Source organism: Anabas testudineus, chromosome 9 (assembly GCF_900324465.2).
Source record: "Anabas testudineus chromosome 9, fAnaTes1.2, whole genome shotgun sequence".
Taxonomy (NCBI): Eukaryota; Metazoa; Chordata; class Actinopteri; order Anabantiformes; family Anabantidae; genus Anabas; species Anabas testudineus.
Window position 1 is genome coordinate 25,875,682 of NC_046618.1, and position 23,993 is coordinate 25,899,674.

The following is a 23,993-nucleotide window of genomic DNA, read 5'->3' on the forward strand; positions in this document are numbered from 1 at the left end:
CTATGAAGATGTTACCTCCTTACAAATAAACCTGACCCATTTTTTATGTTTATTAATTAGTTTGATATTAAAAGTGATCAGACGGATCACACAGCAGCAGAACACAAACTGTTTGTCTCTTTGTTTGAACGGACAAACAGCAAAGTCTCACATCTTAAATTGTCTGATTTCTGACTGGAGTTTGGTTTGTTGCTGTGGAGACCGGCTGTTGTTCCCTCCTCCTCTCAGTTAATGACAAACACATGTGGACCCCCCCTACAGCAGGAAGTGACCTGAGTCAATTTTACATCAGCAGCACTGGAAATAAAGCTATGGGTTTCACAATAAAAGCCTGGTGTTAAATCCAGTTGAAAAATCAGAGACCTACTGTCAATTTAATCAGTTCTATTAATCCTAAATGTAGGTCTAACTGTGTTACACCAATTAATTACACCAACAAGGTGAGAAACCGACAAGGTTTCATTGCTTATGGTGAAACTCACAATGATAATCATCTTATTTTGACAGTACAGACAGGAAACCAACATGTTTGTTGTTTCAACCAGAAAATCTGAGCTGGTTTGAATTTTTTCCTACAGAGGGAAAATTTGAAGAAACACAAACTGAGTTGGAGAAGAGAGAAGTGAGAGATCAGTTAGTTAGTTAGTTAGGATTAGAGTTAGTTGGTTAGTTGGAGATCTGAGTGATGGCAGCAGTGTCTCCCTGCAGCAGGAAAAGGTGAGACTGACTGTTGTGATTTCATGAAACTGAGACGGGTTGAGTCTGTTTTTCTTAGGACTTCAGTTTAACGAGCTTCTGGTTCCCAAACAAATGTTTCTGAGTTCAGAGGAAAACACGATGAAGTATCAGCAGCTTCTGATTTAAACCACAGATCTTCTGCTTCTGTGAGTCCTGACTCTGAAGATGAAGGAAAGTCAGTTTGTAGCTGTGACACTGATCAAACTCAGACCTGGTTCTGACTCGGATTCAAATTCATTTGAGAGATGTCATGTCAGACAACGTGCTGGGATCCAGTGACTGACTGAGAGGTTTTTGTTGTTGGTGCAGCAGCAGCAGCAGCTGGTTTTTATATTTTTGCTCTGAGCTATTGATAAAACACAGATCAATCAACTTGTCACAGTTGAATCAGATGATCAATAACAGTCAGGATCTCTGCGATTGATCAGATTCATGCTGGATTTTATTCAGAATATTTTTCAGAATTATTATTATTATTCAGACTCAGGTAGAGTTGAAGTAAAATAAAGTTTCCAGGAGCAGGAACATGTTCAAGTGCTGAGGAGAACCGAATGTGACATGTTCAGTGAGTTGATCCGTTAATCCTCCTCCTTAGTTTCAATTAGTGTGACGAGCTGTGGCTTCCTGTCTCAGAACACTGATTCAGAATCGTTCCATCCGACTTCCTCTGGCGTCTTCATGTAGAACTTGTCTCTTTGTTTTGTTGGACTTGGAAACAGCTGCAGGGCTGCTGCTCTGCCAGCGTCAGGGTTCAGAACCATGTTTGACCTTCCAGTGCTCAGTTTTCAGTGATTATGGTGGCGGCAAACTGCACCAACTATCAGCCTGAAGGAGCAGACCGTGGATCCGAAAACTACAAACCCCATCTCCAGTAAAGTGGGGCTTCTTTTTAAAATGCAATAAAAAGCAGAGTTTGTGTTTTCACTAATTATGAGCAAATTAGAGTCTGAAGCTCCAAGATCCTCAAAATGTTTTATAGAAACTGGATAAACATAATCAGCAGGTTCATCTGTGACAGGTGAGGGGCTCATGAAGTCCTCACACCGACTGGTCAGAAGATAGATGTCATCAGTAAAGTAAAGTAGAGACATGTCTTTAATGTTCTTCTCCTCCTCATCAGTGAAACAAAAGCAGCGACGCCCCCTGATGGTCAAATTAAACATCTGCTCTCTCCTCATAGGCCCAGTGGCAGAGCTGAACTCCAGCTGCACCAGGAGGCCCAGAGTCGGCCTCCGGCCTGTAAGAGGAGGTGCAGGGAGGAGGAAGAGGAGGAGGAGACGAAGAGGAGGAGAGGGGTGTGTAAAGAGAACAGAGATCCAGAAAAGGTTCTGCAGCGGAACCACAGAACTCAGAACCTGAAGAGAGAACCCAGACGGTGAGACCAGGCGCCGATCTGTTATTACATCATCATCATCACTAATTAATTAATTAATTAATTGATTAATTAATAATTATTAATTATTAATTGACTGAGTTCTGTTGTCGGGTCCGTTACTGATCACTGATCAATAACTGCGGATTCAGACTCTCAGGTCCAGATGAGACTTGGGTCCAGGTCAGCAGACCAGAGGTCAGGGTGGCTCTGATCAGGAAGACCAGGATCCAGACTGCAGTTCAGACCTCTGTCCAGAATGTGGCCCTGAGGTCAGCAAGGACTGAACTGGTTCAGGATCTAAGACTCAAAGAACAAACCAATCCAGGATCCACTGAGTTGCAGCTGGACCAGAGGAGGCCGACACAGGACAGACAGACCAGGATCACAAAGTCCACCTCTGAGGTTTGTTACAGAGAAATATCCTGAAAGGGACTTTGTCTGATCCTCATCCTGAACTTGTGTGTTCTAATCCCAGGTCACGTCCAGGTACACAGCAGGTCTGGAGTCCCTCAGGGGAAAGGGGGGTCAACTGAAAAGCAGATCTAGGTCCATGGAGAGAACTGAGACCAGAATTCGAAGGAGGAGGAAGATTCATCCCTCTGTGTTCAGAGGAAGAGGTTCGATCCATCGATTGATCATTAATCACCTGATCACGGAGCTGTCCATCATTTCTGTCTCTCTCTTCCTATAGGTCAGCTACGACTGTCAATCACACCAGGGGCGGGGCAGCTTGACATCCACAGTAAGTGCTGCAGCCAATCAGAGGAGTGCTTCCTCCTCCCTTCTCTCCTTGTCTCCTTGGTAACAAACGAGCAGAATCAAACTTTATCGACACTTTTCTGTTTTTAGTCCACGAGGCCCGAGGCCTGATGGGAAAATCCCAGAGGTCATGTGACTCCTACGTCAAGGTAAGAAACACCTGAATGATGGTTCAGATGATGATGATGATGAAGATGATGAAGACAAAGATAAAGATGTCTCTCTGTTCTAGGTGATGGTGACTTCTGACCTTGGCCACAGCAACAGGATCAAAACTCAAACTATTCTAAACAACAAGAACCCGAAATACGACCAGAACTTCATCCTGTAAGACCCAACACGCTCAGAACCAGAACTGGTCCAAACCCTAAACCTCGCCCTCACTCTGCATTTTAATTTCTTACATGGACTTTGTTCCTTTTTCTAACATAATATTGAGACAGTGTTTTACACCCGAAAATCTATTAACTCTGTGTGTGATTCTCAGGTGCGTCAGTGACTACCTGATCTACGACAGGCTGTTGGTGTCTGTGTTCAGACGACCAGGTGACCGCAGGTCAGTGGTGACATCACACCTGAAGCTGTGGCCCCTCTCCTCACCTGTACTCACGGTTTCTGGGGAAACCGAGAGGCCAAGCTCGGTGTTTTGTTTAAAATGACAGACAGAAAATTAAAAGTTTAAAATGACCCAGATGTTCTGGGTGGTCCAGGTGATAATCCAGGTGTCCGGTCTAGTGAACATCTAGTAACTCACAGGATGTTTTCATAATGCTGCACTCACTGTGACCTCTGGGAGTTGTAGTTGGTGCTGATATTAAAATCGAGATTCTCTAAATACAACACACACCTGTCTCTGTTCATTTAAGTAGTAATTATATTTATTCTTAGATTTTTTACATTTTTATTGTCACAACATGAAAACACCTGTGTTTCTCCTCAGGTGCAGTCAGCTGATTGGCTGTATGAGCTTCGGGATTAGTTCACTCATTTCGTCCTCTAAGGTGAGGACGCCAATCGGAGTCTAGGACTACAGATGTTCTGATGTGTTTAAAATGATTTGATTAATGAACCAAAACTTCAACTGTTAACTCACCTGTTGTCTCCACCCCTCTTTGTTGCAGCTTGTCATTGGATGGTTCTACCTGTTGGGGGAGGAGTTTGGGCGGAGTAAACACCTGAGGGTGACATCACAGCGAAGCAGGCCAATTAGGAGCTCAGAGGATGATGGACCAACGGACTGTGGTGAGTTAAAAATAAGGGGAGTTAATAGATGTTCACCAGCTTCAGCAGTGTTTACATCATGTTGCTGTTGGTGCCTTAAATCTTTCTCACAAAATACAAAATGGAGAAAATGCACATGCACAAACTGAACACATGCAATTTAATGTAAGAGGCAGAGGAGAAATGAAAGAGAACCTGTGTTCACCACTCGTATTAATATATTTGGAATGATGGAAGAAAACATATTGCAAAGTTATTGTCCCCGGACAGAGGTTTTTAGGCTGATCTGGAGTTAGTCGCAAGAAGTAGTCGCACAAGGATACAAGGAAAATCATCTCTGCATTTTCTGGTTAATTTCAAAGAACTGAAGTCCTGAAGTCTGTGTGGTGGAGAATGGGCCATTACACAAAGTAAACAAGTCATCAGGGACACAGAGAAGGTTCTTTATTTCAGGTTTAACTGTGAGCTCACAGCAGGAAACAAGGTCACACTGTGGACAAGTCATGAATTTAACCTGATGAACGTTCTTCTAATTAGATGGACGTACGTCATTTATAGTAGAAAATCTTTAACAGCGTTTTTCTGATTTAATGACTTAAAGTTGTGTTGTTTCTGTTAATAACGGTAATAAACCAAAAATAAATAATATAAGTAAAGTTTTTCAGACGATCAGCTCTTCGGTTCAGTCAGATTTCTGTTGTGCACAAGTACAAAGTATCAGGAAGGAAAAGTACAAGTACCTTATACTATGCTGACATGTTCGCTGCATCAGCTGTAGCAGCAACACTCAGGACACGTGCACACTCACATGTGCACGTCTATATGTTTACTGGCAGTGTTGGGGGGGGGGGGGGGCATGAGCAGCAGATATAGATTAAAACTGACTCCTGCTCTCTCTCCCTCACCAGGGGTCCACACGGTTACCATGGTGATGAGAAGCTGCCCAGTAACCATGTGACCCTCACAATACCTCCATCCCATGTCCCTCGACACCCCCCATCCAATCCCGCCTCCTAACCATCTCTCTCTCTCGTCACACTGAGATCTGACACTCGTTTGCCCCGGACGCCCGAGCAGAGAGAGAGAGAGACAGAGAGGAGAGGAGGCGACAGTAGAAGAAGAAGACGAGTAGAAACAGAATCAGTTCGATCTGCAGCTCAGATCATTAGAAGTTCTCTCACATGCAGTAGAAGTAGTACTTGTAGTTGTAGTAGTTTTACACTTTTACCTGTCACCAGTTCACCAGGGATCCAGAACCTGAAGTCCTCTTTATTTTCTGTCGTGTTGGTTGTTTTTAGTAAAAAACGGATTTATTGTTGGTCCGGAGGTTCTGGTTCATCGTCTTCAGGTTGCTGGTTCAGTATCTGAAGGAGATCTGAGGACTAAATTCCTTTTAATAACATCTGTCTGTTGTTTCTCGAATCAAAACTGAAAGTTGAGTTTGGATCTGGTGTCAGCTGCAGGTTTAACTGTGATACTGGTCCGTTCTGATTTGATCTGGTCTGAGGGCAGTCGGGATGTTCTGGAAGAACGCAGCCTGGTCTTGGGCTGATGATGATGCTGATGATGATGGTGGTTATCTTCTTGCAGCTGACCTCAGGAGGACTCCGGACTCTGCTCCAGATATGGACCTGAACCATGTCACCACCTCTTCTGCTGTACTCAAAGACCCAACAAGCCACAGCCAGACCTGCAGTCAGCCCCACATCCTCAACCCTCTGAACACTGACCACAGCAGCTACACCAACACCAACCAGCGCCAGGGGACCAAAGACAGCGGCTGCCCCCAGCAACCGACGGTGAGTCTCCCCCAACCCCATCACACCAACATTAACATGAAGTCTTATCTTTAATAACTATGGTGGATTTTGGAAGGTTTTTGTGCCTGTGGTTTTGTTGGTGTTCTGACCTGAACTGTAAAAATGTTGACAGAACACTTTAACGTTTGTTGTAATGGCAGCAACTTTCCCATCACACATTTCCTTCCACATGTTACGTTAGACTAACCTGTCCTGATATGTTGGACATGTGATTTTCCAACCTGTCCTGACTGGGATTTAGTTGGTCTGGAACACTTCACTCATTTTAAGCCTGAAAGACTCAATGTTACATTTGCACAAATGGATCCTGGACTTCGACTTGTTGGTCTCATCTTGTTTGGTGACTTGATGTGGGACTTTGTGCTGTTGAGCTGGGACTCATTTTGAGACCACTTGTTTCACTCCTGATGTCCTGGAAGTATCTTCAGCAGTGTTCAGATGCTCTTCTCTAACTGTCTTATCTGTGAAGTTTTCAGAGGAATGTTTCACAGGCTGAACACAAAGAATCCAGATACATCTTTTATTTTTTAGTTTGGTTTTTTTTTTGCCATTTGCACAAATGTAATTCTTGTGAAGACTTTAAACATAAAACATAATCATTCGGAGAGGTAAAGGGTGGACTGTGGCCAATCTAAAATCCACCTAATGTTAAGGACACAGCAGGAAATTCTAAATACATTAATGATGTTTGACTTGGTCTTGGACTTGGTTTTTGCCCAATACTGGATTTGAGACTTGACACATGGAGATACTAGAAAGAAACAGTTTTTTAATATCTGCAGTAATTGTTCGACAGATCCAGGTTCCAATCTGACCAAACCAGAGTCTGTTTGTATTTTAGTGTTTTTCTTTAGAATCATCAAATATTCATGTGATGAATTATAGAACGAAGCTGCTTCTGCTCTTCACACAGTAAATGTACCACTGTACTGCAGTATTACTGTACTGACCTTGATTCTGAACCTAAACCTGGTCGTAAAGACATTAGAAGAAGTCAGAACTGGGATTGCACTGGTATCCAAATGGTTATCACCGTCTCTCTCTCTACTGTCAAACTATAAATTAAAGAAGTCAGAACCAGGATTTAAACTTATCGAAGACAAATATATCACTCTAAATTATATAGAGAAGAAAAACCTCCAGCAGAATCAGAATTGGGATGAGCGGCCATCTGCCTCGACCGGTTGGGGTGAGTGAAAAGAGGAGAGAGAAAAAAACAGCAGGCAACAAAACTACTCATTTAAGTAGCTTCTTCATTCTGAGGGGAGTTGGTTGGAGACCACAAATCTATCTAAGTGGCTTTTTGAGTAGAGATCTGACTACCTTAAAAGCCTCGGGTAGCAGTCTTAGTACAAGTGAGGTCTTGATTCTAGAGCTGTTGTTTCGAGGATCTGATCAGTTTTTATTGGTATTAGTTCATTTGTAAAGAAATTCATGAAGTCATTACTGAGCGAGTACTTTGTGAAGTTGTGAGCAGCAGAGTGGCTAAGTACTTTTACTTAAGGTTGTTGAATAGAGTCGCAGTAGAGTCCAGTAGAATTTTCTGAGCGTTCACACGGGGAGGGGGGAGGATGGGGGAGTGTGTGTGTGTGTGTTCAGGAAGTGTGTGTCTTATCACACGGATACATCAGGTGTTGTTGTGAGTCAGAGTCTGTATGTGTGTTTCCTGCTATTATTCTGTGTGACCCCCCCCCCCCACTCTAACATCCAGTCCTCTATGAAAACTCTCACACACTGGTTCACCTGGATCAGCTGGACCTGTGACCGACCTGCTTTTCTGAAAATCTGGTGCTGAATCATATCAGACTTGGTTTTGATTCTCTAAATCTGGACCTGGATTAGACATGGATTATTTTTTAAGTCTGGATTTGGATTTGACTTGGAACTGGATCCATAAATCTGGACCTGGTTTACATGTAACTCTTTTCTAGATCTGGTTTGGATCGGTTTTCCAATTTTTGTGAAGCCAAATCTGTTTGGATCTTCATTTGAGCCGGCACCTGTAGTACTGGGTTATACTCCAGATTTTCTAAAGTCTAGACCTGGATTAGACTTGGAACCTACAACCTGGTCCTAATTTTGCCATGCACACGATCCACCGTCTATGTCGAGTCTGCATTGAACAGAACCTTCCTCAGGTCTGGTGTGGAATGATTGATTGATTGATTGATTGATTGATTGATTGATTGATTGGTTGGTTACTTGTTATCTGATCAGAGCAGTCTGCTTTAAACCAAACCGCATTAAAAAATCAGTCAAAACTGCTGAATGGAAAATTTTCCTTTCCATTCAGTTTATTTACACATCGACAAATAAAAACAAAGTCATCTTGAGACACTTTAGTGTTTAAGATTTAAGACCTTAAAGAATGTAACTGTGTAGAGTTATGTAGAAAAGTCAACAAAATGAGTTTCATCAAAATAAAAGCATTAAAAGAAAGATGAAACGCTGAAACTGTAGATGGAGTTCTGAACTGTTCAACATGCTCAGGTTTCTGCAGTGAAGATGTTTTAATGTGTGAGGACATTTTGTCTTCCGCTCTGCGCTGCAGTAAAAACAGTTGCTGGAGGTTCAGACATTATTTCAGTGGTATAATGACGCCAAGTCAGTAGAATCCAGTAGAATCCAGTAGAATCCAGTAGAATCCAGTAGAATCGGAGTCAAATGTTTGTGTCAGTCTGCAGGTTTGCTGCATCCGTTTTCCCCACTCAACAAAAAATAAATAGAATCTGGTATCAGAGATAGTCCAGGTCTCTGTTGGTGTTCACTCCAAAAACTGATACTCTTTCTACTGCAGACTGTACTAAACTCTGTATTACACACAGTACTACACACTGTTTAAACACAGTATAGTTAGAAGTACACTGTGTATTGTGTAGTATAGTGTGTGTAAACAGTGTAGAGTACAGTGTGAATACTGTGAGTAGTACTGTGTGTAGTACTCTGTGTTTACAGTATGTGTGTGAGTCGCTGCAGTTTAAAGGAGCAGTCCAACATTTTCATAAATTCTTCTTCTCACGTCCAGCTGAGGAAATAAAATAATTTCTAATAAACAAACAAATAAACTAAGAGAACAGAGAAAATCCAGCAAGTCCACGAATCCTAAGTCTGCCTGTTTTCATCTCAGCATACGATTCTCTGGCTCAGGAGGACTAACCAGCACCTAAAAACTGACCTGGGACCAGCAGCCTGACCAGGTTCTGCAGAGAATCACAAACACACAATGTGTGCTGTGAAATACCTCCACCCCAGAGTTCGTCTCCCCAGGATCAGTCTGAACATCTCTGCCTGGGTTTTAATATCAGCCTGCCAGTCTGAACTCAGGGACATCAGACTTCTTTTGTGGAGGGAAACTCAACCTTTCTTCCTCAGTTGCTGTGTACACAGTCATGGAAACTGCTCAGAGACCAGGACCCAGACAGACCTGCAGCCTGGATCTGACACAAACAGAATCAGAGCTTGAATGTCAAACGGAGTATGTGTGTGTGTGAGAGAAAATATTAACACATTCACCTGTGTTTTCTGCAGGTGAGCATTGTTCGAGGAAAGGAAGGTTTTGGATTCACCATCTGCTCTGACTGTCCGGTCCGAGTTCAGGCCGTTGACCCAGGTAAGAAACCTCAAACCTGAAAAGCACCTGACACCTAGTGACACCAGGAGGAGCTGAATTCAACCATTCTAATTAACAATTTTTATTAATAATCATAATTATAATTAATATGTCGTTTTCTTTCACCTGAGTTTCACTTGCTGCACTGTGATTGGTTCACACTTAAAAAACACGCCCAGGTGTCGGTCTGCAGCTTCTCTGACTGGGTGGCTGCAGACTGACACCTGTCAGGTTGTGTGACTTGATTTCAGTGGTCTGTTCCTGCTCTGTTTGCAGGAGGTCCGGCTCATCAGTCCGGACTCCGGCAGGGAGACTCTGTCCTGCAGTTCAACGGACTTTCTGTAGAAACCTGGAAGTGTGTGGACCTCGCCCACGCCATCAGGTAGGAGCGAATGGTTCTGAAACGGATGGCTGAAAGAACACAGCTGATACAGAAACAAAGCAGAACACTGAGGCCTGACTAAAGGAACGATGTCAGTGTGTGTTGGGGGGCGGTCACTGTTTACCTTTGGGCTGCCAGGAGACAGTGACAGTGGAAAAATGTAGCCTCAGTGTTGGAAAGGAGCAGGCGGCCTCAGGGACTGGGGGGCGAAGGACCAGACAGTGAGTGATTTCTACTGGGGAGAGGTGGTTCTCCTACGTACGTTGGAGACAAAACAGGGTCAGACTCAAAGTTGTTCAGTGTTTACTTATAAAGCACCAAATTATAACACAGTCATCTTTATAGTTTAAGAAAAACTACAACTGTAGATAGAATTATATAAAAAACCCACTGAGCAGCACCACGAGACAGTGGAGAGGAAAAACTCCCTTTAGAGGAAGAAACCTGCAGCGGAACCAAGCTCAGGGTGGGCGGCCATCAGCCTCGACCGGCAGACATGAGGAGGATCAGGGAGATTCTCTAAGAACCACTGTGACATGTGAGTGTCTGGATAAAAGGAGCAGAAGAAGAAGGAGGTCAGACAGTTTTTGGTAACCTAGCTCAACCAGTCATGTGTCAGGGTTAAGTCCGACCTGACTCCGGCCTGAACAGAACCACTAACTGGGTTCTTACAGTCTCCCTGTTTCTCCTTCACACGTGAACACACTGCAATGTTTTTCTGTGTTTGTGGTTCTGATCTTTAACTTTCACCTCGTTAAAATGTGATTTTAACGTCACTTGACTCTTCTACCTGTTCAGGAGTTCATCTCACATCGTCTTAGTCGTGTGGAGAGGGTTACCTGAGCTCCGCTCAGGATGTGAAGCTTTGCTCCGCCCACCAGCACACAGCAAGGTGAGTCTAAAAAAAAAAACAAAGCACACCTGTGTGAACCCTGACACCTGCTGGTTGGAGCAGAAACAGCAGGTGGATAGCTAAGTTGACTCTTTAGCTATGCTAACGTGCTTCTGTCTCCTAGACAACAGGCAGGAAGTTGTTGCCTCATCCCACCCAAAGCAAACATGGCCGCCGCCGAGGTCAGGGGTTGGGGGTTCGTTCCAGTTTGGGGGCCTTTGGTTCTCTGTGGAGGGACAGGAAGGAAGACCGGGAGGAAGTGGAGGAGGACGAGAACCAGGAGGTGACTGAGTACTCCCCCCGGACTACCACACTAAAGGGTACCCGTGTGACATCATCAAATGGAGACAATTACATCATCCTCTCACCTGTTAATCCTGGAGAACAGGTGAGTCCACAGGTGTCATTAGCACAAGACAGAACCACGTATGGATCCATCAGAACCCACTGTCCACTAAACCAAAATCTCTGATCTTATCAAGACCCTTAAAATTAACAACAACCAAAATCCAAGATGATTTTTTTTCACCTGAAGATGAACATATTATGACCTCTGTCTGGAACTGATGTTTCTCCTCATGACAACAGAACATTTTACCCTTGAATTTTAATGAATGTAACACAGAACCTATCATGAACCTAGAATGTATGATAGAACCTAAATAAGAACTTTTTACTTTAAACCCCACCTGGAATCTGGTTCCTGAAGGTTGCTGATATCTTCTCACATGGCTTTAACTTAACAAAGAACCTCTTTTAAACACTGGTGAAGTTGAACATAAACTAGAACCTTTCACTCTGTCTGGAACCTTTCTGTTAACCTTTCTCCTGACTTAGAACATAACGCAGGATTTATTATCCCAACTAGAACTAGAACTAACTGAGAACCTTTCTCTAGCGTCACTGAACCTTCTTCTAAATGTTCCGTCAGAAACAAACGTTGACTGTAACAGTGAAACGTTCTCCATCTGTTCTGTGTTCAAGCTCCTGCAGCCAGTTTATCACGATGGAACCGGGACAATCGGTGAGACCTCTGTTCCGATTATTGATCCTCTGTTCCGATTATTGATTGCTGATTATAAACTGACCTCACCTTTATCAACAGGGCGTCTGTACCAGACTCACCCCAGCAGAGGTCAGAACCTCCTCCAGGACCCTCGTCCTGGAACTCTACAGCGATCGTTCACCAGCCGCACCTCCACCCTGCCCCCACCCCCCTCTACCACCTCCACTTCCACCTCATCAGCACCGCCCAGTAACTACAACAACTACCAGAACTGCACCATCGTCCAGTCACATCTGCCCTGCTCCTCCTATGGAACCTACGTCACCCTGGCACCCAAGACCCTCATCTTCCCTGTATATGTCCAGGTCAGAACCATGAACCTAAATCATGGACCTGGAACTAATCCAGGATCTCTCTATTTTTCTTTCCCATCCACATCAAAAACAAACTTTTAGATCCTCATCTAGGCCATTTTCACTAGAATCTAATTCTAATAAAAGAGAACTCATAGGCCCACTAAGAACTGTGATTTTAACCTCGGTTCAGACACAGAACCTTTTCTAAGTTTTTCAAATGTTTCACCAGATGTAAAACCTTAAATTAAAACTAAATATTAGAACCAAGTTCTGGAAACTGAACTCTGTCCTCAGTGTTCGAATCAGAAACATTAGAACCAAAATCTAACAGCTCAAACTCAAATACTACTTGACGTTTTCTGTTCATCGTTGTTTTCAGCCTCTGGACCTGTGCAGCCCCAACAGAACCCTGCTGATGTCGGAGGAAATGATTTTACACCAGGCTGACCTGCTGCCTGCCAAGGTACTGTAAATACTACTGTAAATACTACTGTAAATACTACTGTAAATACTACTGCTGCTAATAATACTGCCAACAGGTAAACTACTACTAAGGTACCATGACTGCAAATATCCCTGTAAATACTGAAGAGAGATTTGAGGCATGAAAATCTTACTGGGCTTGTAATGTTTTACCAGAGAAAAGTACCACTGCCAGTACTACTATTAGTACCACTGTCAGTATTACTATAAGTACCATTAAGAGTATTACTTAAGTACTGAATACGGTCCGTATTCAGTACTTTAGTAGTACTGTAGTACTCTGTCTGCTGAGTATTGATCAGTTCAGGTTTAGACTATTTCACATTTCAGCCTCAGAGAAAAATGTTCAGGATCAAGATCCAGAGAGTCTGCAGATGGAACCTGATCCTAAAGGTCATGGCGACAGAACCAGGATCAGTTTCACGCTGCTGAGACGGTTTCTGGGAATCTGCTGAGTTTCAGTTTCATGTTTTCAGTAAAACTGGAGACGAGGCCAGACCCTCATATCTGTGAGGACATGATGATAACCTTGGCATGATGCAGTGGATAAGACGTGTGTGTGTGTGTGTGTGTTTGTGTTTGTGTGTGTGTGTGTGTGTGTGTGTGTGTGTGTGTGTTTCAGGTCTATTTAATGTGTTTCTAATGTGTATTTAGTTTGTGTCTAATGTGTTTCAGGTGACAGTGTTGATCTACAGTGACCTGATGTTGTTGACCAGAGAGGACGAAGCTGGACGCTGCAACGTCCTACAGAGTCCTCTGTACCTGAACACGCTGCAGCTCAGAGAGGGTACATACACACATACATATTATTATTATTATTATTATTGTTGTTGTTGTTTTTGTTGTTGTAATTGACATAGTGAGACATTTGACTAGACTGTTTCTTTTTCACTTCTCCTGTCTCATTGTTTGTTTGTTTATTAAAAGAAATCAACTGAATTAACAGAATTTTATTATATTTCATTTTATTAGACAGATCTGGATGAGACATTACATCATGAAGTTATTGAGACATTTAAACATTAAGTTGTTTTGTTGTTCTGTAATGTGAATGTGTATGTTAATGTAGACGGCTTAAGCCAATCAGAGTGCAGGGTGTGAAGGTGACAGTTAATCAGAGAGCAGGATTTGATGTGTGCTGTTGTGTCCAGTGTCGTCGGAGCCGCTCCACATCTACGTCCTGCAGAACTCTCAGGCATGTTGCCGTTGTCTCTTCAGTCTCAAGTCTTTCAGCATCGAACAGAAGGTCAGAGTCAGTCATTGTCTCCATGACAACATCCAGCTCCAGCTGGTCACCACGGAGACTCCACACTGCTCCCAGGTAACTATACACAGTCACAGAAGGTTATTTAAAATGAGTGGCATTTTTCTTTGTCAGGAACACTGGGATTGAAAACAAACTCATCTATCCCGACATAGTTCTCCAGGTCGGAACAGATAAAAACATGATGTGTGGAACTTTCAAACAGGTTCCTGGTTCATGAAGATCCAGAACAAATGTGAACAGAAAACACAGGTGGGAAAATTCACATAAGAAATGAACAAAGAACCTGAACTAATCCAAGACCCAGAGACCATGAGCTAGAATGAAGAACCTGATACAGCCCAGATCTATTAGAACATTAGAACCAGTGAATTTGACATAGTTGTGGCTGAAGGGAAACACTTCCTGTCTCAGGTTGTAGAGTCTATTATACTTTTACTCCATTACATTCATTTCTAAATACAGTTACTTCAGTCAGAATAGTAAAACTAAACACAGTAGAATAACGGTAGAATCATCAGTATGTAAAGTAGATCACAGTAGAATAACGGTAGAATCATCAGTATGTAAAGTAGATCACAGTAGAATCATCAGTATGTAAAGTAGATCACAGTAGAATAACGGTAGAATCATCAGTATGTGAAGTAGATCACAGTAGAATCATCAGTATGTAAAGTAGATCACAGTAGAATCATCAGTATGTGAAGTAGATCACAGTAGAATAACAGTAGAATTATCAGTATGTAAAGTAGATCACAGTAGAATCATCAGTATGTAAAGTAGATCACAGTAGAATAACAGTAGAATCATCAGTATGTGAAGTAGATCACAGTAGAATCATCAGTATGTAAAGTAGATCACAGTAGAATAACGGTAGAATCATCAGTATGTAAAGTAGATCACAGTAGAATCATCAGTATGTAAAGTAGATCACAGTAGAATAACGGTAGAATCATCAGTATGTGAAGTAGATCACAGTAGAATCATCAGTATGTGAAGTAGATCACAGTAGAATCATCAGTATGTAAAGCAGATCACAGTAGAATAACAGTAGAATCATCAGTATGTGAAGTAGATCACAGTAGAATCATCAGTATGTAAAGTAGATCACAGTAGAATCATTAGTATGTAAAGTAGATCACAGTAGAATAACAGTAGAATTATCAGTATGTAAAGTAGATCACAGTAGAATAACAGTAGAATTATCAGTATGTAAAGTAGATCACAGTAGAATAACGGTAGAATCATCAGTATGTGAAGTAGATCACAGTAGAATCATCAGTATGTAAAGTAGATCACAGTAGAATAACGGTAGAATCATCAGTATGTGAAGTAGATCACAGTAGAATTATCAGTATGTAAAGTAGATCACAGTAGAATCATCAGTATGTAAAGTAGATCACAGTAGAATAACGGTAGAATCATCAGTATGTGAAGTAGATCACAGTAGAATTATCAGTATGTAAAGTAGATCACAGTAGAATCATCAGTATGTAAAGTAGATCACAGTAGAATAATCAGTATGTAAAGTAGATCACAGTAGAATAACGGTAGAATCATCAGTATGTAAAGTAGATCACAGTAGAATCATCAGTATGTAAAGCAGATCACAGTAGAATCATTAGTATGTAAAGTAGATCACAGTAGAATAACAGTAGAATTATCAGTATGTAAAGTAGATCACAGTAGAATAACAGTAGAATTATCAGTATGTAAAGTAGATCACAGTAGAATAACGGTAGAATCATCAGTATGTGAAGTAGATCACAGTAGAATTATCAGTATGTAAAGTAGATCACAGTAGAATCATCAGTATGTAAAGTAGATCACAGTAGAATAACGGTAGAATCATCAGTATGTGAAGTAGATCACAGTAGAATTATCAGTATGTAAAGTAGATCACAGTAGAATCATCAGTATGTAAAGTAGATCACAGTAGAATCATCAGTATGTAAAGTAGATCACAGTAGAATAACGGTAGAATCATCAGTATGTAAAGTAGATCACAGTAGAATCATCAGTATGTAAAGTAGATCACAGTAGAATCATCAGTATGTAAAGTAGATCACAGTAGAATCATCAGTATGTAAAGTAGATCACAGTAGAATAACGGTAGAATCATCAGTATGTGAAGTAGATCACAGTAGAATCATCAGTATGTAAAGTAGATCACAGTAGAATTATCAGTATGTGAAGTAGGTCACAGTAGAATCATCAGTATGTAAAGTAGATCACAGTAGAATCATCAGTATGTGAAGTAGATCACAGTAGAATCATCAGTATGTAAAGTAGATCACAGTAGAATAACAGTAGAATCATCAGTATGTGAAGTAGATCACAGTAGAATCATCAGTATGTAAAGTAGATCACAGTAGAATCATCAGTATGTGAAGTAGATCACAGTAGAATCATCAGTATGTAAAGTAGATCACAGTAGAATCATCAGTATGTGAAGTAGATCACAGTAGAATTATCAGTATGTAAAGTAGATCACAGTAGAATCATCAGTATGTAAAGTAGATCACAGTAGAATCATCAGTATGTGAAGTAGATCACAGTAGAATCATCAGTATGTAAAGTAGATCACAGTAGAATCATCAGTATGTAAAGTAGATCACAGTAGAATCATCAGTATGTAAAGTAGATCACAGTAGAATCATCAGTATGTAAAGTAGATCACAGTAGAATCATCAGTATGTGAAGTAGATCACAGTAGAATTATCAGTATGTAAAGTAGATCACAGTAGAATCATCAGTATGTAAAGTAGATCACAGTAGAATCATCAGTATGTAAAGTAGATCACAGTAGAATCATCAGTATGTAAAGTAGATCACAGTAGAATAACAGTAGAATCATCAGTATGTAAAGTAGATCACAGTAGAATAACGGTAGAATCATCAGTATGTAAAGTAGATCACAGTAGAATCATCAGTATGTAAAGTAGATCACAGTAGAATCATTAGTATGTAAAGTAGATCACAGTAGAATCATCAGTATGTGAAGTAGATCACAGTAGAATCATTAGTATGTAAAGTAGATCACAGTAGAATCATCAGATTCAACTGCTCATATTCACTAACTTTCCCTCTCCTCCCCCAGCTCCCAGACCTCCCCTCTGATTTTGGACTCCTCTCTCTCGCTCAGTCTGACCTCCTCCTCCGCCCCCCCTCTACCTACTCCTCTGGTGACCCCCTCAGACCTCCCTCTCCCTCTCCCTACAGCTCCAGTTTTTCCTTTCCCTCCTCTCCTCCTCCTCCTCCTTTCCCCCTGTCCTCTCTCTCTCCGTACACCTCCTCCTCACCTCCCCCCAGGACCATCAGCACTCTACCTCACCTTCTTCCTCCTCCTCCCCCCTCATCGTCCAGGAGTCCAGTTTGGAAGGAGCGAGGGAGAGCGGAGCATGAAGAGGAGAAGAGGAAGAAGAGTCAAGAGGAGGAGGTAGAGGAGCGTCAGCAGGGGGAGGGGGAGAGCGCTTCAGAAACGTCAGAGCATGTGGGAGGTGTGGGGGGGGCGAGGGTTCCTGCTCAGCCCCCACCACTTCAACATGAAGGAGGAAGAGGAGGAGAGCAGTGAAGATGAGGAGGAGGAAGGAGGTGCAGAGGAAGTGACCTCCTCGTTCAGACCTGCAGGTGAGCTGGTTTGAAACAGATGGTGCAAGAAATGAAGCTGCAGACTTAAAGTGATTCTGGTTCTGGTTCTGTCAGATACAGATATTGAAGTTCACCCTTAGTATATTTACTCAGTTACTGTGGGACAGAGTAAATGTACCACAGTACTTGAAGTTGTACATGTATAACAGCTGGAAACTGGAGGAACTGGTTCTCTAGAAGAAAATATATATATGTTGCTTCGACACACACACACACACACACACACACACACACACACACACACACACGCACACACGCAGGTGGAAAAACCTGCTCACATGGAGATGTGCAGAGTCTTTTTAAAACGATACGGCACTCAACTACAAACCCCAGGGTTGCTGGTTCAAGTGGTTCCCAGTTTCCCCTGATTCCAGGCCACATGTCAAAGTGTCCCTGGACAAGGCATTGAACCCCCTCTGAACTTGATCCAAATCCTCGAGGTCCTTGTTCATGTTAAATTATTGATTTGATCTGAATAGGAATGAAAGAATAACTGATGGGATCTTCTAGAGTGGAGATGTATCACTCTGCTGCTGGATTTGTGGAAACACACAATTGTAGAAATGACAAAGTGGGACATCTCCCTGCATAAACAATCTTTGACAACTTTGAAATGTAATTCTGGTGATCGATTGACTGACTCGTTGATTCTGGTCTTGTTTCAGTCCTGCGTCGCTCGCTCTCTGAGGGTTCTCTGCTGCAGGAACCTCGATCGCCCCGCTTCCTGTCAGACAGCACCATCCACCGACTCACCCGACCCATGACTTTTGATCTCGAACCCGGATCAGGCCCTGAACTCAAGCCTCCCTCCCCTCATACGTTGAAACAACAACTGACCAGAGAGGGGGGGTCTCTGAACCACATGCTGCTGCTGCTCAATGGACCCAAGGTAGAAACCAGGACAGACTAGCAGAGAGCAGTACAGGTCAACAGAGACTAGTATAGAGCAGTACTCACTAAAACGCCCAGCATAGTCCAACACAAACCTTTAGAACTAAATAGAGTCTAGAGGAGCTCAGTACTGAGTTGAGGAATCAAGAAGTTTGATTCTGTAGACATCAGTAGAGTCCAAGAATAAAGCAATACGTGAGTCTACTAGAGCTTCTGACTGTCAAACCTGAGTCTAATACAAACCGTTGTCAGAGACCAGCTAAGTCTAAAGGAGACCACTAGAGAGCAGTAGAGTCTGACTGTCTGTTGTTGTTTTGTTTGTTCAGGATCCAGAGTCCAGAAACCTAAGGAAGAAGACCAGGAGTCTGTATGTAGAAACAAATATTTGTCTAGATTTTGTTTGTACTTCCTGTTTGTGACTCGTCTTCATCTCCTCAGAGCCACAAATGTCCGGAGTCGGCTGCCGTTTCTAAGGAGAAGTAAAAATGGCTCCTGTTTCCATAGCAACAGTTTAGAGAAAGCTCTGAGAAGCAACAGGTAGGACCACACCTGAACCCGATTCTGACCTTGACACTAAAACCAGGCCTGTTCCATCAAACATTTGAAGAAGTCAGATCCGGTTCTGTTTAGATGGATCTAGCTGACTCAGGGTCCTACTGGTTCCAGCCTTTATCTGGATCCAACTGTTTTCAGCTAGTTGCAACAGGGTCATTATAGGTTTTAAATTAGTCCAATTTGTTCTTACTGGTTCCAGCTAGTTCCCAAAAGGTCCTTTTGGCTCCATCTGGTTTCTGAAAGGTTCATACAGGTTTCATTTGAGCTTTTTCTTAGAGGCCTTCCAGTGGGTTTCAGCTGATTCCAACAGAGTCCAGTTGGTCCAAACAGTACTCTTACTCTTTGGTTTCTGTTGGTTCCTAGTGGTTTAATTTGATTCCATCAGTTTCAGCTAATCCCCAGTGTGTTAATTTGATCAAACAGGTTACTGCTGGTTCTGGTTTTTGCAGTGTCCAGAAAGTCTGATATGTGTTTGCTGTGTTTTCCAGACCGTCTTTAGGGGAGGTCCTAAGCTGGGCGGAGAGTCTGGAGGCTCTGCTGACCAATCAGTGTAAGTCGCTCAACTTTCTGTTTTTGTTTAAAGATGATCATTTTGTATTTCTATTGGCTGAATAGTCTCCTTCCCTCTTCTCATTGGTCAGATGGTCTGGCAGTGTTCCGTCACTTCCTGAGGTCAGAGTTCAGCGAGGAGAACCTGGACTTCTGGTTGGCTGTGGAGAGGTTCAAGAGGACACGCCCCCTGAGCAAAATGGCGGCAAGAGCTGAAAAAATCTACGCTGAGTTTATTTCCACCTCTGCAGCGAGACAGGTATGTGTCTGTCTGTTTGCTCTGTAATTGGTCTGATGTCTGGTCATGTGACATCTCCACATCCCGTCTCCAGGTCAATGTGGACTCGTCTGTCAGAGAGTCCACCAGTCAGAGCCTGCGACTTGGCGTTCACCCTGCCTCCTTCCAGCTGGCCCAGGATCAAGTTTTTGGACTGATGGAGACGGACAGTTACCCACGATTCCTGCGGTCCCGCTTCTACGTACAGCTTGCCAATCAGGGATCAGCCACAGTGTTGGCCAATCAGAGTGCAGCTAGGTCTGTGCCTGTCAGCCAATGAGTGATGGGAGCTTCTGATCCTTATTTTGATTCTATATGTTTGTTTTTAGTGAAACTAAAAATGTTCAAAACTCAAAGTCTAACTTTTATTTCAAGCTCAGAAGCTTTGTGTGGAGGAAGTAGTTTTATCTTTTATTTGTACCACAATTCCGCCATAGTCGTAGTATTAAAAAAAAGTTAAAATACAACCATAATATATGGAATTAAAAGGGAAGAATGGAAAAATTCTAACTTAACACTGTGTGTTTCCCACTGATTGAAAGTGTCTGAACACCAGAAACCACCAGCACATCTACATCCTGTTGTTATCAGAGCATCATGAACCACGAAAAATGATAAAACGATATGTGCTACAGCAGCTTTTAATAAAAATAGTTTTAATAAACCTTATTGCTCTGTAAAAAACTGAATCCAGTGTATGTTGACACTGAGCTGCTGCATTAGAACAAGTAACTGTGATCGAGAAAGAGGCAGCAGCCAGACTCCTGCTTCAAAGAGATACGAGACTTGAACCACAAACCAAGACGGTTTGATGGTTCAACTACAGCATAGACTGTATCAGATCCTGAAACTGGATTTGAACTTGTCCTTTACAGTTCAGGATCAAATGCATTCCCATCAGCCTCAGCTGTACTTTGTGTTTACTGCTAACCAGCTAAAGTTAGCATGCTAATATTAGCCTTTAGCTGGAAGCAGCAGTCTGACAAAGCTGTTAGTGCAGCTATAAACTGTGACACTGAACATCCAGGTTTTATTATTCCTTTAAAGTTTTACTACAGGTTTTAACAGAAGTTTGTTTTGTTGCTGTAGCAGAAGATTAATCACACCTGATGTTTGCTCACCTGTGGAATAAACAGTCGTCTGTTCGACCTGCTTCTTCTGCTTTCATTTTATTTGCAGCAGCTCTGACGTCTCAGCGACCGGGAGAAATATAATGATCAATATACAACAACCAACAGATACTGACAGCAGTAAGAAATACAGGTACTGCTGTTTCATACTAAGTACTTTTACTTCACAAAAAGTATTTGATAAGTACAGTTGTTTTTCAGAACCAGAGTAATAAAACTTTAAACAGTAGAATCATCAATCAGACTTTATTGGGCCTGGTTACGTATGACAATCAAACAGCCTATAAATGGTTCAAATCAGCTCCAACAAATTAATGATCAATAATTATAATTGTACTTATGGTATTTCAACCACTTTCTGAGATAATTCATTTGTACTTAAATAACCTTATTAGTGCAGTACTTTGGCAATGATACTGTTACTTTAGTAAATGATCCGAGTACTGCCACCTGTGATTGACTAAAAAAATGGTCTTTCAGATTACTGGACTCTTTACAAATGATCAGACTCATTTCCTGCAGCAGGTCTTAGTGACCCAGGTTCCTCTGGACCTGGAATCTTTGTCAGACTCAGCAGAAGCTTTGTGAATTGTTTACCTAACAGCTTCTTATTGGGCCACAGTTTTTGTTCTTACGTATTTAAATTTCAAGCACCTGTCTCACGGTTCTGGTCCATATATATAAACACGTCGTCGACAGTCACAAGGTGAAGTTAGATTGTTTTTATCCTCTATTGTCAATAAACTGTTAAATAATACAAACATACAAATGATTTAAGAGCTAAAGGTTAAACCACATATTTCTAAACCACAATATATAAATCACAGGAAACTTTTGGACAAAACTGAAAACATTTTTTTTATTATTTTGAAGAACCGAAGAGGACGAATGTTTCAAACAGGAGAAACATCTAAACTCATTTAATAAAGACAGTAGAATCAGTAGACGTTTTCTATCCAGACAGGATGTGTTTGACGAACTCGGTGTAGTTGATGTGTCCATTGGCGTCCTCCTGCCCCACCATCAGCCGGTCCACCTCGTTCTCTGTCATCTTCTCCCCCAGTGTGGCGAGGACGTGCCGGAGCTCAGCCCCCATCACTGTGCCGTTTCCCTCCTTGTCGAAGACCCTCAGACCTTCGACGAAGTCCTCAAAGTTGCCCTGTTCCTTGGATCGGGCCACGTGTTGCAGCATGGGCAGAAAGCTGTCGAAGTCCAGCAGCTTGACGTTCAGCTCCTCTGCCTTCGGCCTCCCCAGCAGCTTCAGCACCTCGTCGTTGGTGGGGTTGTGTCCAAGTGCCCGCATCACATCTCCACACTGGGCGTAGGTTATCTTCATCTCGCCTGTTGGCGTCTCATCGAACAGCGTGAAGGCGTCTCTGAATTCTTCGATCTGGTCCGGAGTGAATTCCACCACAATGCTTTTCAGATCCACCTCTGGAGGTTTGGGCTCCGGCTCTGCAGGTTTGGGAGGTGGAGGAGGCTCCTCCTTCTTGGCCTCTACCTTCTTCACCTCTGTCTTCTTCGGTTCCACTTTCTTGGCAGGCATGATGGAGACGGTCAGAGGTGGAGGAGCCAGTGTTTTATAGCAGCTGGAGGGGGGGCGAGCGAGGCAGGACACAGTGACGCAGAGATGAGAGACAGGGGGGTGTCGACCAAAGAAGGAATAAAACTGGAATAGAAACACTCAGAGAGAAGATAAGGGCCAGAAGATAAGAAGCTTCCAGAACTGAACCAGCCTGAACCAGACATCCAGTTAGTGCTACAGCTCAGAGTTTCAGAGTCAGACATATATGGGAACTGTATGAAAATGCAGAGGGGGGCAGGTCTGAAACCACGGAAATCACAGAAATCACGTTTTGAAATGTTTAACAAAGATTATTACCATTAACAAGTATTTATGTCAGAATGGAAGTAGTCTGGACTAGAACCAAAGCTAACATCTCTAAAGAACCTTGGTTTTCATTCAACATCAAGAATGAAATAAAGTCTGGAGCAAAGTTGCAGGGTCCAACAGACCTTCTTCTTTATGTTTTTTACACATAAATAGGATTTCTCATTGAACAATGAACTTTTTCTGGTGTGGAGAAGATAAAACCTGATCACACAGAAACAACCGTTTCTGTCTCCATGTGTCGTAGCCTCCCGTTCTATTTCAGTCTTTATCTCCTGAGCTGTTCCAACATTCCTGCTGTGATAAGGTTAGAGCTGTTCATGATGCTCGCTGTGTCCTTCAGTCAAAAAATAAACCCAGAACTGACCTCCACCCTCAGTGTGACAGTGTCCAGACCTGCTCACAGGCGTCTTTCAGTTTGAGGGGAACAAACTGGAGGATCAACAGTCAGCTGATGTCTGTGGTTTCAGACAGACTGAAGGATTTACAACCAACATTAAAACAGACAATTTATGATGTTTGTTTTCACAGTTCTTCCAACATTTTTTAACAAACACAAAAATTGAAGCTGACAACACCTGTGTTGTTCAGTTCTAACCCAGTGTTCTGGCTACAGACCAATACTTATGGACCAACTGTACTTGCTAATACTTAAACTGTGCAAAGCTGAGAATACTTATCAGTTCATCTCATGTTACTTTTAGACCTCACAGAATTATACAGAAAACCAAACAAATCCCTTCAGACAGTGGAGAGGAAAAATGTCTTTTAACAGATGAAACCTCCAGTAGAACCAGTCTCAGGGTGGACGGCCATCTGCCTCGACCAGTTGGGGTGAGTGGAAAGAGGAGATGAATATGAAATGTTGTACTGGGATTCATTGCATTCTTCATAGCAAAGCTCCTCAAACAGCAAAGTTTGGTGTTGAGTTCCAAAGTGAGAGGTGATAGACAGGATGTGCTGTCGTCCTGCGTAATGATGGGGGGCCACAGACAGAACATTTACTTTTTAACTGAAATATGTCTATTTACAGCAGCGGCCCACTGCTAACATTTCCACAATGCTAATTTCCATTAGTATATTTGTGTTAAGTCCCTTGATGTGCTAACATTTAGCTTCATGGACTTTACAGGGGTCTGTGAG

General features: G+C 42.4%; 2 protein-coding genes across 2 annotated transcripts; one reads left to right on the forward strand and one right to left on the reverse strand.

The window, feature by feature from the left end:
• The first annotated feature begins 610 nt into the window (after positions 1-610).
• LOC113151247 (regulator of G-protein signaling 3-like) lies at positions 611-20,962 on the forward strand. The gene is given in 28 exon segments (XM_026344173.1): positions 611-717; positions 1,919-2,113; positions 2,263-2,515; positions 2,589-2,730; positions 2,805-2,855; positions 2,963-3,021; positions 3,105-3,199; positions 3,360-3,428; positions 3,813-3,873; positions 3,994-4,114; positions 5,684-5,892; positions 9,442-9,523; positions 9,800-9,905; positions 10,704-10,797; positions 10,922-11,185; positions 11,782-11,821; positions 11,903-12,168; positions 12,539-12,622; positions 13,318-13,429; positions 13,794-13,963; positions 17,007-17,411; positions 17,413-17,536; positions 18,223-18,446; positions 18,775-18,815; positions 18,887-18,985; positions 19,492-19,553; positions 19,645-19,811; positions 19,885-20,962. Coding segments are annotated over 28 exon segments (3,852 nt in total). The 5' UTR covers positions 611-685; the 3' UTR covers positions 20,110-20,962.
• Positions 20,963-21,911: 949 nt separating this feature from the next.
• On the reverse strand, positions 21,912-22,638 carry LOC113150813 (myosin light chain 1, cardiac muscle-like). Its single transcript, XM_026343528.1, has one exon. It carries the CDS (start codon positions 22,503-22,505, stop codon positions 21,912-21,914), a length of 594 nt encoding a protein of 197 aa, XP_026199313.1. The 5' UTR covers positions 22,506-22,638.
• Positions 22,639-23,993: the final 1,355 nt, after the last annotated feature.